The sequence below is a fragment of the Elgaria multicarinata genome, chromosome 5, assembly GCF_023053635.1.
Source record: "Elgaria multicarinata webbii isolate HBS135686 ecotype San Diego chromosome 5, rElgMul1.1.pri, whole genome shotgun sequence".
Classification (NCBI taxonomy): Eukaryota; Metazoa; Chordata; class Lepidosauria; order Squamata; family Anguidae; genus Elgaria; species Elgaria multicarinata.
The window spans coordinates 75148706-75165485 of record NC_086175.1 but is presented as its reverse complement, the minus strand read 5'-3'; the positions used below and the strand labels follow the sequence as shown (position 1 = coordinate 75165485).

The 16780-nt window shown below is 42.5% G+C and overlaps 1 protein-coding gene across 3 annotated transcripts in view; it reads left to right on the top strand.

The window, feature by feature from the left end:
- Positions 1–2674: 2674 nt before the first annotated feature.
- Positions 2675–16780, top strand: part of EVA1C (eva-1 homolog C) — a 47896-nt gene continuing 33790 nt past the window's right edge. For all 3 annotated transcript variants that reach the window (XM_063127586.1, XM_063127585.1, XM_063127584.1), the window contains exon 1: positions 2675–2920. In XM_063127586.1, the coding sequence (XP_062983656.1) occupies positions 2791–2920 (130 nt within the window). In that variant the 5' untranslated portion in view covers positions 2675–2790. The remainder of the gene's footprint in view (positions 2921–16780) is intronic.

Genomic DNA, 16780 nt, shown 5'->3' with positions numbered 1-16780 from the left:
TTTGCCCGGAACGGGTATCTGAACGTGGTTTTGGGGCAACTTTTGGAGCTTTCTATATTTGCCCCACCTTGTCAAGTGCAACTGGTGAGTTTGGTTCACTTACCTCATTGGGAAGCTGCCGTTACGGCCGTTTTTGTGCAATACGCGTTTTTGCCCGGAACGGGTATCTGAACGTGGTTTTGAGGCAACTTTTGGAGCTTTCTTTATTTGTCCCACCTTGTCATGTGCATCTGGTGAGTTTGGCTCACTTATCTCATTGAGAAGCTGCCGTTACGGCCCTTTTTGCGCAATACGCGTTTTTGCCCGGAATGGGTATCTGAACGTGGTTTCGGGGCAACTTTTGGAGCTTTCTATATTTGTCCCACCTTGTCATGTGCATCTGGTGAGTTTGGTTCACTTACCTCATTGGGAAGCTGCCGTTATGGCCCGTTTTGCGCAATACGCGTTTTTGCCTGGAACGGGTATCTGAACGTGGTTTCGGGGCAACTTTTGGAGCTTTCTATATTTGTCCCACCTTGTCATGTGCATCTGGTGAGTTTGGTTGACTTTCCTCATTGGGAAGCTGCCGTTACGGCCGTTTTTGCGCAATACGCGTTTTTGCCCGGAACGGGTATCTGAACGTGGTTTCGGGGCAACGTTTGGAGCTTTCTATATTTGCCCCACCTTGTCAAGTGCATCTGGTGAGTTTGGTTGACTTACCTCATTGGGAATCTGCCATTACGGCCGTTTTTGCGCAATATGCGTTTTTGCCCGGAACGGGTATCTGAACGTGGTTTTGAGGCAACTTTTGGAGCTTTCTATATTTGTCCCACCTTGTCATGTGCATCTGGTGAGTTTGGCTCACTTATCTCATTGGGAAGCTGCCGTTACGGCCTTTTTGCGCAATACGCGTTTTTGCCCGGAACGGGTATCTGAACGTGGTTTCGGGGCAACTTTTGGAGCTTTCTATATTTGCCCCACCTTGTCAAGTGCATCTGGTGAGTTTGGTTGACTTACCTCATTGGGAATCTGCCGTTACGGCCCTTTTTGCGCAATACACGTTTTTGCCCGGAACGGGTATCTGAATGTGGTTTTGAGGCAACTTTTGGAGCTTTCTATATTTGTCCCACCTTGTCATGTGCATCTGGTGAGTTTGGTTGACTTACCTCATTGGGAAGCTGCCGTTACGGCCCGTTTTGCGCAATACGCGTTTTTGCCCGGAACGGGTATCTGAATGTGGTTTCGGGGCAACTTTTGGAGCTTTCTATATTTGTCCCACCTTGTCAAGTGCATCTGGTGAGTTTGGTTCACTTACCTCATTGGGAAGCTGCCGTTACGGCCCATTTTGCGCAATACACTTTTTTGCCCGGAACGGGTATCTGAACGTGGTTTCGGGGCAACTTTTGGAGCTTTCTATATTTGTCCCACCTAGTTATGTGCATCTGGTGATTTTGGTTGACTTTCCTCATTGGGAAGCTGCCGTTACGGCCCGTTTTGCGCAATATGCGTTTTTGCCCGGAACGGGTATCTGAACGTGGTTTCGGGGCAACTTTTGTGTCTTATTGCGTCCCTGCCATGGAGGTATGCATGACTGGTGAGTTTGGTTGATATCGCTTGTTCAGTAGTGGCCGTTCCGGCCATCCCATTCTGTTCCGGACGTCGTTTTGGGAGTTTTGGGGTTAATCGTGATATAATATTGGTATGGTTTTAGTCTTAAAATATTGTTCTCAAGTGTTGCTAACACATGCCACTGTTTTTGGTATGGTTTTTTAATATAATGGGGCTGTTCCGGCCTGTTCCGTTCCGTTCCGGCTTTTACACCGTCCCGTTTTATTTCACCCTAAGTGATAGCAGAGCACCACTTCCGAGAGTGGCTCGCTCCTTTCTACCCTTATGTTTTCCATGCCACATTTACTTCTTTATTCATTCGCTGGCTGGTGTACATCACCCCTCCAAAACAACTCGGCCAAAGCGAACCATTTACTTGTCTTGCATGAGCGACAGCAATAAGTGTTAACGTCTGCACACGCGCGCCAAGAACTCCGCAGGAGTGAAAGGTGGGCGCTGCTTTCAGAGGCACGTGCGGAAAAATCAGCCCTCCACAAACGTTTCGTTCCAAAGCGGCGCCTTCTGGAAGAGGCGCCTGGTCCTCGTCAGCGCAACGAAGAAGAAAGTTGGGAGGGCGGGAATGGTAGCGTCCAGAGAAACCAGACTGGAATTAGGCGGCGACGTCTACTAATGGAGCCAAGCAAGAGTGCTGAAAGAGGGGCGCTGCTGCGTGGGAGGCGGCCAAGTAGTCACTAGCTGCTAATGACGGCCGGTCTCCGACCTGTGTTGGCCCTCCCGCGGCTTTTCGACGCCAGTGGCTGCCGCGCCAGTTTAGGGAAAGGCTGTTCTCCGCTTTCCCCTGCTGCCGCTGTCGCCGCCGCCTACCCCAGCCTCGCGCATATCCACACACTCGGCGCCTCCCACGCCGCGCACTTCAGTTTCCCAGCCGGGGGTCAGTCGGCAGTCATTGCTGTGTGAGTGACTTCCTCTTCGGGGAAAGTGCGCGGAGGCTTTGCGAGCCCTTTCCAGTCCGGATCCCGCCCCTTTCCCTCCCCCCCCCTCTCTCTCTCTCACACACACACACACACACACACACACACACACTCACACTCACTCACACTCGCTTGCTTGCTCGCCCGCAGAGGCTGCGTTCCCAGCCCACTCCAGTCCCGGGAAAGACAGGGACTCTCTCGGCTGGGGGCTGGAGCCGTCATGTGACGCGGTTGGGCTGCTGGGACCCCCCGCCTCCGCCTCCTCCGCACCATGAGCGGACTGGAGGCTGGGGGGCAGCATCCGAGCCGGCGCCAGGTAGAGCTCCGGCGGCTGCTCCAGCTCCTCTTCTGCCTGCTCCTGTATTGGACCAAAGAAAGCACCGCGCTGGCAGACTTCTCAGGTAAGGCGACGGAGCCCCACAGCCGGCCGGCCGGCCCGCTCTCTCGTCCACAGGGAGGGCTGTAGCGGGCAACAGGTGGGTTCTGGCACAGCCCTGGCTGGGGGCACACCTGTTGTCCCGGGCGAGGGTGGAGAGGGCAGGAAACCCTTCGTGGGAACTCCCACGGTCAGTACCTGGGCTGTATGTGTGAAGCGGGATATATGAACAACACGCTGTAGGGTCGACACGTTTTCCTTTTTGCCCTCCTAAGTCCATACTGGCAGAAAATTCAACGGGTAAATGTTTACTCCAGCATGAAGAGCTGTACCTGTTGAATTTCTACCCAGTGTTCAACTCTTAATTGCTCAGAAAAAAAGGTAACAACCCTAATACATCAGCATTTGTATATGTTGCCAAAGAAAGTACCACAGCTTGTTTGCAACTTATCCAACTCTCTCTCACAGACACTATGTGGCTAGTTATAGGGCTGGAGTACAGACTTTGATCTTGCCTCGTGGACATAAAATATTCCCTAGCCAAAAGAACTGATTTCACTGAATAATGTATGAGAGCTGGCAATATTTCTGAAATCTATTCCCAAATCTGTCAGGTGCTGCCGCTCCCAAATTGTTCATTAGCTAAAACTGTTCCAGCCTTTACCTGAGCAACCAAGTATCTCTTAGTAAATACAGAGCAATGTTCCACCCACCATGTAATCATCATTGTTAACACCTACAGAACTGGGATTAGAGGAAGGGGCTTCCAAGTGACCCTGAACCAAGTCTCCTCTCATTTTCTGAAGTACTGTATGTACTCTAGCATTAGGTTACATGCCTAGAACTGAGGGTGAATCTGTTTTAATGCTAAGCTGATACGATGTAGGAAAACCCTGCACTGAGATTGCTGCCTGCATCATTTTGACAGCAGAGCCCTGGTCAACCTTGGTGGTGTCCGCATCAGCAACCAACACGGGCTCAGCTCAGGACACACATGGGTACTGGCTGCAGAAATGTCCAAACACATGGCATGCAACAGCTGCTTATTTAGGCGTGCATGCTAGAAAGGCTCTAAGCAAGTAGAGAGCAGAGCTGGAGGGGAAGGCAGGCTGCAGCATAGCCAGAATCATGTTACTGTAAGTGGGTACAGGTTCGTGGCTGCACAAGAGCGGCTCATCAAGGATAGCCACAAGTAAAGTTTATCATGCACGGAAGTAGTGAAATTTCCTAAATCACAGGGGCCACATAGTCAAGAATTACTTGCCCCCTAACATTTTTTAACCCATCCAAACAACACATGCCAGAGAACATTATTTCAACACTGGGTTGTATGTGGTAGTGAGTATCCTAACCAACCTTTAGATTTAAATATGAAACAAAGTGGTAGTAGTTATTCTGAATTAATTTAAAATAAAATGGCAGCATACTGATGGTCTTGTATACATGTCCTATAAGTTAAGGTAAATTTTTGACAGCACGTATGATACAGTTGATGATCCTCTAAAAATTAGATAAAGCCACACCTTTAGTTGACTTACTTGTACTGGTAAAAGGGTGCTGGATAAATACGTGCACAAGATCAATGAGTATGTTAATCTATGTAATGCAAAATGAAGACAGCTCTAAGAACTGTGCTGCTGCTACTTAGTTTCAGCAGAAATTTTTGCTATTGTTACAGTTGTTCTTTATCTTTCATATAATTGTGGTTTTGAAAGTACCCAAAAGATTAATTGCTTGCCTTTAGTATTTAATGATATGCTTGGTATATTCCTGCAAGATGGAAGCTTGTGTTTGCCTGTCGGCATTCCATTTTGGCAATCCAAATTCAGAATGTAACTTTCTAAAGGCTAATCAAAATGCACTTGACAGAACACATGATAAATTGTGATAACACATAATAAATATTAATGTTGTTACCATGAATACGTCATCACTTTTTTAATGCTTAGCAGCTGTTCACAGGTTGGATAGGGGTTAGCCTTGATGTAACACACACACACAATTTTCTGTCTAAACATCACTGCCCCAATCCAGAGAAAGTTAGACATTTTCAGGAGTCCACAAATGTTGGCTTCATAGCCAATCATTGTTTCTAGTAAACTGTGAAGTTTTCCTGGCTTTTTACTCCATAGAGGGAAAGTAAGTGTTTTCCTTTTGTATCCCTTCTCTCTCTCTCTCTCTCTCTCTCTCTGGCTGAGTTCGGATGACACACTAATCAATGGTTGTTTCCCATTCTGTTCCTATTACCCACCCCAGTTATTTAGTGTGTCATCTGAACTCAGCCTCTGTGTGTGTGTGTGTTTGTTTTATAGGGGAAAGAGCAGTGGGTTGTGTGTTGGTAGCAATTCCCCTTCTCTAACCCATGACACTGAGGCTGCAGCCCAGTGCTGGCAGCTTTTAAAAAACTGCATTATTTCTGAGATGGGAGATTTCTCTGGTGGTTACTAAAATTCAATTTATGGCCAGCACTGGTAACTGTATTCATGGACTTTCAATCATGTCCCATTGAAATGAATGGGATTTAAGTTAGTCACATCTACTTGATTCCAATGGGACTTAAACACAACTAACAGGGCAATGCTATACATGTCTACTCAGAAGTAAGCCCCATTGAGTTCAGTGGAACTTATTCCCAGGCAAGGGAGTATTTGGACCAGTAATATAGATCTAATAATGGTCCATTGAGAATCAAAATGTAAAAATCAAAAGATTTCCCTAGGCTACAACCTCATGTCCTGGTCCCCATTACAGTAAGCTTCTAGGACATCTATGATGAGGTGTGAGGATGGGGGTGCTGTAGATCAAGGAAGGCAAGAAAAGGTTTTGTTGTGCATGTACAAACCAATGCAGATAGATATGAGGATCTCTGGATTCATGTGTGTGTTCTTACTATCAGATTTTCTTTCTTTAAGAAAGTGTTTTACATACAGATTCTTCAAGACTTCTGTTGTTAGCTTGACTATAGGTAATGACAGAGTTGCATTAGCAGCTTGGTAAGAGTTGAAAATAACAGGAAAGCACCAACCAAATGCTTGGTAGTTGATTCCATAAACCACTTAAGTTGGAGAGATTTGATTTAAGTATATTTAATACTATTTGCAATCCAATTCTAAAGCCTGTTGCAGTATGATGGCCTCTACCAAACGCTACCCAAGTGGAATGTCACAGATAGCAATGCATGCTTCACCAGCATTATGTCAACCTCCCAGGCAGTTGTCAGTGATTTGTGATAAGGAGCCTGGAGAATAATGCTCCTTAATTTCAGTGAAATTAAACCAGTTCTGGCTATAAGACTTTCAGTCAATTCATGAACTTTCTATCAAAAGCAGCTTCCATTGGAAGTACAGAACTTTTCTTAGCCTGAGGACCCCACTCTTGGGGGGGGGGGGTATCCAATAGTGAGCAGGACCAACGCAAAAGTGGTGGGCCAAAAAATTAAAAATGCCCTGAATATCAGCATATTTTAGCACAAAGCAGTTACTAATTTTAACCTTTTCCCATAGGGTAGGGTGGGAGAGGGAACTGCACAAAAGCCAGGAAACCAATAGAGGGGAGGGGCCAGAGGAACAGAGCATCAGGGGAATCCTGAAGGGCTGGATTGATACTCCAAGAGAGCCAGGTTTGGACCTTGACCCTGAAGTTCCCCACCCCTGGCTTAAATCCTAGTGCTAGCTTAGATGGTTTGTAGAGTAGAGCCATGGAACCTATTTCTTGAAACCTGAGTCCATGAGCTTCCATGTTGGTCATGTGGTTATTGGTGAGCTAGAGACTTTGGCATTCTCAGTGTTTGTAGTTTGCATAGTTAGTGTGTAGTGATGTGTGGCATACCACTGCCACTTCTGTGTGTCTGGTGCGACGCTGGGCTACTTGGATGGATTTGATAGAAATCTCCTTCACTCAGATTTTTGCCACTAGGAATCAGAAAACATTGTAGGCCTTGCCACAAGCTCCATGGATGCTTTCCTTATGTAATGCTGCAATCCACCAACCCACAGTAAGGTGATAACTTGATGCAGATTTCTTTGTCTGAAAAATGGTGCCCACAAATACTGAAACACTAATAATTTCAGTATGAATTAAGCACATATATATATAGATTCTAAGGATTTTATATCTGTTTTAGGTCTGCAATTGCAGACCTAAAACAGATATAAAATCCTTAGAATGTAAGATTTTTAAAAATGCTGTCCTTTATCTTCTAAATCTACTTAGAAAAGGTTATTACTGTAACCTGTTACAGAATTACAAGCAATATTACAGTTTTATAAATTGTTAGCATCTAAAGTTGCTAACCTATTTCAAACTTTCTCTTCCTTGTTTAGCAGTGCAGTGTAGATTTTCATAAGCTTGGCTGAGTTTATGAAAGCAAATCCTTTTAAAGAGACTCACTCCTCCAGTCTAACATAAGTAAACAAGTTTACAATAGAGACAGCAGTGAGTTGTTCGGATGATCTCTCTCTCTCTCTCTCTCTCTCTCTCTCTCTCTCTCTCTCTGTGTGTGTGTGTGTGTGTGTGTGTGTGTGTGTGTGTGTGTGTGTGCAGCAAAGGTGCTACAATGAACCTTTTACTTGCGGCAGGGAGGGGACAATTTGCAATATGAGAAACCCCCAAAGCCAAGAAATTATGGAGCTGTTATGTTTAATAGACTTCAGTAATGAGAAATTAATGGTGCACATGAAGTTGGAAAGAAACTTAAGCCCTTTCTCCTTTGCACAGATTTTGAGCTTTCATACTAAGATTATCAGGTGCCATACTTTTCCTGGGTCATTGATTTTTCCGCTCTGTGTGGTTTTAGCATCAGTTCAGTATCTCAGCAGATTCAATGTTGGACTCTCTCGTTGAATCCCTCCACCCTACCCAAGCATTCTGAAGCCTTCCTGTAATTGTTTCCCTGCCTGCAGTCACAGCCTGAAGAAACACATTGACTCTTTGAGTGTCATCAGATGGGTGGATTTTCGCGTTTCCCTACCGTCACTATGGCCTCCTGCTGCTGTCCCACAATAGTCTCTTTACACAGGGAGAGAAAGAGGAAGCAGCAATGACCACATGGCCCATTCAGAGGCCGTTTATATCACACAGCTTTTCATGCACACAGCAGGAAAAGGCGGCACATTCTGGTTTTTTTTTAAAAAGACGGATTAAAAGGGTTTTTTTTTCTGATGGAAAACGTGCTGAAGGAGCAGGAGGCACATGGGAGATGGATGTCGTCGCCTAAAGGACGCACGAAAATCAGTAAGTGGGCAGTAGCAAGCATGCGATAAAACTCTTCAGCCTTTCTTTCTTTTAAATGTGTCTTACTGAGTTGAAAATGGTTCATTTATTAAAGACAGAATCCAATATTTTGGAGTCCTAGGAATAGATGCAGTTTGCATAACCATTTGGAAAGACATATTAAGCAAAACAGCTTGACATGGTTTATTGTTGGCATGCCAGTTCCAGAGATTCAATGCACTAACGTGCTTTAATTGACATGTTTTAAAGAGCATAAATTGGTGCAATAAGGGTATCAAATCATTTCAATCTCCAAGGCATTCTTACATGAAAAATAGAAAGCTAGTTGGAATCAGAGAATGTTACAGAGAATGTTACAAGACATTTTGCACTTTGATTGTAAAGGATAAATTAAGTAAGCCCTGAAGATTTCAGTTGATCTTACTTTCAAGTAAATTTAATGAAGTTCGGACTCGTTATCTTGAATTGTGATTCTGCATACTCATACCTTGGAAGAGAGTTCCTCTGAAATCTATGGACTTTATGTCCAAAGAAATGTATTTAGGATGCTACATGAAGGGATATATGGTGGCTTTTAGGTAGGTGATTACTTATAGCAGTTGCCCAGTTTGTGTAGCTGTGATGCACAGGCATGCTCTAGCCTGCATATTTTGAAAAGCATATATGTTTTTTCTGTACAGAGATTCATCTCTATATATGAAAAAGTAATCTGTGAAGAAAAAAAAGTTATGTAGTATGTGTTTTTGAAACCCAATATGTTGGTAATACATTCACATTCTTAGTATTATACCCCACTTTGCTTACAAATACATATGTGTTTTATAGAAACATCATTTTTTTTGCAATTTATAATTTTCTGAAAAAACTATAGACCTAAAAATTTGTATATTTCTAATCTATTTTACTGGAGCAAGAACAAAGTTCTCAGATCAGAAACAGGCTGACATCATATAAATGTTGGTTATGACAAAAGTACCGCTTTTCATTATATTTGAATTCCAAAGAAATAGAGATCCATATTTAATCTATATATCTTCATTATATCATTGCCATTATAATAATGTGTACCATATGTGCCATGAATTGCAAAATATTGTCTGTAGCTGTTTTGAAATTTCTTTCCCATATGTTGTAATAGCAGATTTGGCATGCCTATACAATATTTTAAAACAAAAATCTAGAATGAAAGGGTAAACCATAAGCAAATGATTAATACTTGGTACTATGTTAAAGCTAAAATCCTATACACACTTACCTGAGAGTGTCCCATTGAAATTAGTGGGACTTTCCTTTGAGTAAGCACGACCTGTATTGCCGTGTAAATGAGATTTGTTTGTTGAACTGGGTGTATTAGTCACATCAAGCCCTACAGCTGCTGCTCTATAACTCTCATTTATTTCAGCAGCCCATTTGTTCCATGGGGAAACATTCATTTCAGAGCTGCAGCACATGTTACCCTGGAAATAGGGACACCTTTGTAAACTTGCATGCTTGTGGTGAGTTCTTCCTCCTGAAAGTAGTGCGATATAAAACGTCTTACTCTGCAGATAGCTGCCATTACATTTTGAATCTTGGTAATCCTGCCTGCAGCCTCTAAGAACCTGAAATGTTAGCCAGACTCATAATATATTAATCACCAGACATGAGTAGCTCATTATGGGACATCACTTTTAGTGGCATCGCTATGGCCAGAGTAATGTATAAACATATGTAGTTACCTTATGCTGAATTGGACCACCAATCTGTATAGTACAGCACTGTTTTCTTTGACAGTTGTCTTTCCAAGCCCTGCTACCTTAGATTCTTGTTTCTAGAGATGCCAGGACTTGTATCTGAATCCTTCTGCATTGAAACGAAGTGCTCTACCACTAAGCTATGTGCTCCAGAAATTTAGAATGGAATAATACACCTGGCTTGGCAGGAGAATATATGAAAAGGACTTGGGTGTCTTAGTGGATCGCAAGCTGAATATGAGCCAGCAATGTGATATGGCTGCTAAAAAGGGTGATGCAGTCCTAGACTGCATTAACAGAAGCTTAGAATTGAGGTCACAGGAAGTAATACTTCTCTGTTCTGTGTCAGTTGAGCTGCATTTGGAGTCCACTTTTCTGTTCTGTCCGTCACATTTTAAGAAGGACATTGACAAACCTAGATGCTTCCAGAGGAGAGCAACCAGGATGGTGAGACGTCTGGAAACCAAGTTCTGTCAGGAACATTTGAAAGAGATGAGATAGCTGTCCTTAAATATCTGAAAGGCTGTCATGCAGAAGATGGAGCAAACTTGCTCTCTTTTTCTCCAGAGGGCAGCACTAGAACCAACAGGTGGAAATTGCAGGGAAGCGGATTTCTGCTAAACATGAAGAGAAACTTCCTAGTGGCAAGAGATGTTCAGCAGTGGAACAGACTGCCTTTGAAGGTAGAGGAATCTCCTTTGCTAGAGGTGTTTAAGCAGAAGCTAGATGGCCATTTAGCTGGGATGCTATAACTGCATCCTGCATCACAGAGCGTGCGTTGAACAGGGGTGGGGGCAGGACTAGATGATCTCCAAGGTCTCTTTCAATTCTATGATTTTAATACCTAAAAAAGACCCAGTCTATTAAACCCCATCCATATTTCTCTGATAATTGTCAATCTGGATTCAGCAATTCCTGAAAATTTACTTAAAAGAATGAATGCATTGGAGCAACTACTGCGTTATAAGGGTTTCAAGTTGCTGGTTTGGCTTAAAGCCACTTCTTACATGACTATTTCCAACACAGAAACATTTACATTTGGGGGGGGGGGAAATGTGTGCACTATCACGCATGACAAATATACACATGTCTATTGCCCCAAGCTGTTTCTCATGTTACAATAGCAAAATTAATTTATGAATGGATTGATCATATTTCTGCTTTCTGGGACACTATAACTGTTGGGAAAAGGGAATTTGCAAGTCTTCCCAAAGTCAAAAAAGCTTTTTTGTAGATCATACTAGAGCATAAGAGAAAATTGTTTCTTAAGTACTTGGAGACAAAGGTGCCTAGGGAGCTGATAGGTCAAAATCAACACCTTGAATTGTGCCAGGAAGAACATAGCAAGCCAGTTCAGACTCTGGAGTTGTGGGACATCCATTATCTGTACCTCAGACAACTTTCCTTGGTTCTAAAATGTTATTCAGCTTTTACTTCTACAGCTTTTACCTTCCTTTCAATTTGTTCCATAGAGTAGATGTGCATGAATTCCAGGTATAGTACGATATCTTCTGTAGTATGGTACCTCAAACTGAAATACATTAGTGGATGTAGCAGGGCGGTGCTGAATTTTTGTGGGGGTTGTTTCTCACAGCAAAATATGCCATTGCAGGGGTTGCAAACTTTTCTTTAAGAGACCAGTGATTTCCCGGGCTAGGAAAAAATCACCTTTCATTGCAAAATAGCAATCTGTTCACTTTATTTGCAGCCACTTTAAAGGAGCTAATAGCCCTATTAGCAGCATGTTACTCCCACTTTTTTGGCAAATTGCTTGCCCCTTTAAAGGAAATTAAAATGTTGCTGAAACAGCCTCATTTTATAATGATACAATTTTTAATACTCATTTTATTTAATACTCATTTTATAAATACAATTCCCATTTGTTTATTAGTTGGCAAGAAATTTCAGATTAATGTATAATACAAATCCTACCAAAAGTGGTAATCTCATTTCAAGTATTTTAGCATTCTTTGGATGACATAAAACTGCCTTTTTAAGTGTTGTGATTGACCAAGACAGATGATTCAATCTTAAATTTTCTTCATCTTAAAACATCAAACAGAAGTCATAGAAACAAATGAAACCTACGTACACATATAGGAGTTGGGACTGACTTTGTGAGCTTTGCTTTCCCGATTGCAGTTTGAGGAGCGCTATTAAAATGAATGCCAATAAAGCAATGTGGGCCAACTGTTAGCCACCATGGGAAATATCAGTGAGATTAATAATCGCAATTATTATTTTCATTTTTATTAGTGTAGTGTGAAAATCGTTCTACAAGGAAAGGACACAATGGAATATAGCATAAAGTTTCAATTTCAACTACAGCTAGTTTAGTGAAAATGCCAAGAAGCAATGAAAGGGACTAAGGAAACCATACAGAGAGATTTTAACAGAGGCCAGTTGACAGAGGTGATAATCTGGTCATGTAATGGCCTGGAGAGGTGCTAGGTTGCTGTTTCGAAATTCACAAGAGTTTTCTACCATGACAACGGGTGTCATGTGGAATGTGCCAAGCCTTAAACTTTGGCTGGGTATGAAAGAATGTAATGACTGGTAATAGTTCATGTAATTAAACTAAAATATTTTCCATACTGAATTTTATACAGTATGGCCAAACTAGAGTTATGATTTTAAAATTATATGTTGTCTTTTTTAATGTTGTAGATTCTCCTACTATCAAAGTGGCCTTAGTAGCATCATATTGCAGGGGAAGTGACTTCCCTATGGGTTAGATCCAGATTGTTGGAGGAAAATTCTGAGAGTGCCGTGGACTGCAAGAAGATCAAACCAGTCCACACTCCAGGAAATAAAGCCAGACTGCTCACTTGAGGGAATGGTATTAAAGGCAAAACTGAAGTACTTTGGCCACATAATGAGAAGACAGGATACCCTGGAGAAGAGGCTGATGCTAGGGAAAGTGGAAGGCAAAAGGAAGAGGGGCCGACCAAGGGCAAGATGGATGGATGATATTCTGGAGGTGACAGACTTGACCTTGGGGAAGCTGGGGGTGGCGACAGCCGACAGAAAGCTCTGGCGTGGGCTGGTCCATGAAGTCACGAAGAGTTGGAAACGACTGAACGAATAAACAACAACAACAAGAGTAAACCCATTGGGATTAAGTCCCATTTACTCTATGGGACTTAAATTAGTTGTGGCTATCTCAATTCCCATTGATTTCTGTGGGTCTACTCACAGAAAGTATGACTAAGTCTGGATCCAACCCTATGTTCCCAACATAAACAAAGGGTTTTGTTCTTGGCTGAGGTTCAATAGTGGTGTAATTCAGTGTTATCTTTGCTTCAGCGCTTATACATACATTTGACCTTGTAACTGAGAGCTTTCAGAGGTAAAGTAATAGTAATCCATGAGGCATATTATGTGTAATGTGGTTATAGAGAAACTATACATTATAGACTGCAGTTGCAGTATGTACAGCTTTCTATACTTTTCACCACAGCAGTTAGTATTGATGAAACGGACATCGCTTGCATATGGAAAATGAACATCTGCTTATCTCTTCATTAGTAGAAGCTGCTGTGGCAAAAGAAATCACACAAAGTTCTGGTGCAGACACATTGTGGATCATGGCCACATGTGGATCATTCTTTTCTGGACTAAGGCTCTTGATTCTGAACTAAGAACAAAAACTTTTCTTATCTGCATTGCTGCTTAGCCCAGGAACAGATATTTGAGAACTAAGCATTCTGTTGATTGCACCTGAAAACTAGACTTCTATCTCCTCATCGCAAAGGGTTAAGACAATGTCAAGTACTGGCAAAATGCCTATATTTGAAAAGAAGGCTATTGTATATTAGTGTTTTCCACTGTGTGGCAATGCTGCCCCTCCTGTTGCCACTCTGAGAATGTGCATGCCAACCCACACTGCAAGAATTTGAGTAATGTTTACAATCCACAGTGAAAACAGAAAAAAGGGAGACGATAAGAGTTAGCTTTGTGTGCCTGTTGTTGGCTGGCTGGCTAGCTAAGGTTGTGGGACAGAGAGAATGGGGAATATAAAAAAGTCTTGACCAAAAAAGGAGTAATGCTAATCAGATAATATGGAGTCAGGGGAAACAGCGGTATGAACAGAGATGACTGTGTGAACTAGCTGAGCACTGTTTTATGTTAAACTCTGAAAGAATTAGAATAGTTGGCACTCTATATATTATTGGACTAAAACTCCCATCAGCCCCAGACAGCAATGCCAATGATCAGGGAAGTTAAAATTATAGTCCAACAATATTTGGAAGGTCACAGTTCCCCAGCACTGCTCTTGGGAAACCAGAGTAGTGGCAGATACTGATCCAGTCTGCACAATCAAAACAAGCCACAGTGGCTTGTTGTGAGCTGTGGTGCGTGCTGAACACAATTTTTATAACCACCGCCTGGCCACTGTTTATCATGTCATCCAAACTTAGGTGGCATGGCTTGTTGGTGGTGGTGGTGGAGTTAAACAACTGTTGTTTTTATATTTTTGATGGTTTAAAATTTTGTATACTATTTAATGTTCACTGTTTTTAACTTTTGTAAACCGCACAGACAGCTTTGGCTATGGGGTAGTATATAAATTTAATAAATAAATAAATAAATAAATGACTCATGGACTATTGTAGACTCACAACAAGCTACGTGCAAAGTGGCCCATTGAGAGTTTGGAAGCAAAGTATGTTTTTTGCACTGTTAATTTAGATCCTGCCCTCTCTTGCAAGTTGTACATAACAACAGAGAGCTCATCACTAAACTGTGTGAGAGCCCATTTATTTAAATTACACATATGAGTAAAGGTCAATTCACCAAGTGGCCAGAAGCAACAGATGATAAGCTCTGTCCATGGTTGCGGTTTCCCTATGGGGAGTTTACAAGCAGCTACTGCATTGCAGATGACCATCTACATGTAGCCACAGAACAAAGGGGGAAAGAATAAAGACTCGAGTGTCACCCTGGTCCTACACCAATATAGACAATAAGAGACTTGGCCTTGGAAGATTTATTCTTTACACCATTGTTTTGTTTTCTCCAAGAGAAGTGCAGAATCTGTCATGCCCTGACGTGCAAGTAGAAGCATGAAGGTATTCACCAGAGTTCTATTCTCAAAGATTAGGCACGGGAAGCTGGGGGGTTGAGATAGTACCAATATAGGTGTATGCATCCAGAAAATCATTCTGTACAGTGAAATTTTATCCAGTAACAAGAAGATTGTTTTGATGGGATCACGACTATTCGGTTGCCATGTTGATTAGGCATGTGAGAATTTGTTGTCACTGTTTCCATACAGGGGGTTGACAAACTGGTGCCCTCCAGATGTTTTGGACTAGAGCTCCCAGAACACCTAAGCTTAGAATTTTGTCATTTGGGTTTAAGGTATGAAACTTGGCACACTTATACATTGACTCACGGTAAACGTTTTTTGAAATGGATTTCAGTAATCAATGCCCCCAAGGGCCAAGAAACTGCCAGATGTTTTATTTTATCTTTTCGCTTGTGAGCCAGGGCATAAATTCTTACCATATGTGATGAATAAGGCTGAATATGATTTTTAGAAAGGTCTATACCCCAAGAAATGGAAATTAAGTGACAGACCAGCAGCAATCACCAATTTTGTGTGTGACCACGATTTATATGAATCTTACCCTATCCCAGCCAAGCTGTGCAGTAAGGTGAAGTGACCTGCCTAAGGCAACAACAGCAGGGCTGAATGTTAGATGGCAACTGTATGTTCAACCATTTCTCTAGTAGAGCATCCTGTATGAGTTGCAACAACATTGCTTCCAGCCCAGAGTTTTGGGTGTCAGATGCTGTCAAGCATTTAGCCATCATGCTGATAATAGCCCAAATGTGCATAAATGAATAAAAAGCTGGGGATGTACCCAAAACAAAGCTTTGTCCTACCCCAAGTCATAGAGCCAAATCTTTAGGAGAATGGCCGGCCTCTGTGAGACATCACAGCTTCAAATCCATCTCAAAGCTTTGTTGGGGTGCAAGACACTTTGAGGCATGTTTTCCCCCATGCAAATCAGAACCAGTGTATGCAGAAATGTATAAGGAACTGGGAGCATGTACCCAAAACTCAGCTTTGGGCCACCCCAAACCATACATGCAAACATCCAGGGGATTGAGTGTCTTCTATGGCTAGCATACCAGCTCTTCAGTCCCATTGCTTCTTTATTTGGCACAGGATAGTGTGAAATGCATGGGCCCATTCCATCTCTCTCCCTCTCTCTGTAGAGAATATTTGTTTATAAACAAAACAAAACCTATAAAAATTAAAACTTGTTTATTTCAAAACATGAGTAGAAGTTCTGTGCTGTTCTGTTTTGTTTTTAGCAGGGAACAAAAAGATAGCGAGCATGGTTTATCAATATACAGTCTTTCTCCTTCCTCTGTTGAAAGTGGGATTCTTGCAATTGACAAAACCAAAAACCCAGCACCACAAGGCTTTTGCTGATCCTAGCATGGCCGCACAAGAGTGAGGCTGCCCAAGGGAGATCTTCTGAATGAGCGTCCTGTACCTCTGTTTTGATCTGGCCAATAGCTGGGGAAAGGGAGAACAGCAGTTCATGTCCCACTTATCCATTCACAAGCTCAATGAGAGGCGTTAGAGGTTGGGCTTGCCAAACAGCAGTTGAAAGAGCTGCACTGGCATGATGGGTGACGCAAGGCAGCTTGAAAAGGACTGAAGGGTTGAACCAATTAGAAGTGTCTCTTTCTTGGATACTCTCCTTTGTCAAACGATGAAGCATGCAAAGGGGTGTGTATGTGGCTAATAACTCTTTGGCAGGATGCACAGAAAGCTTTCCAACAGGCCCTGCAGATACAGATCCAAGAGGTAGGATGCGATTGGCCCTTCCAGGATTAAACATAACGAAAGAACCACCATCCTGAAGTCAATGAAAATCTGAGATTTCTCTATAAATGAG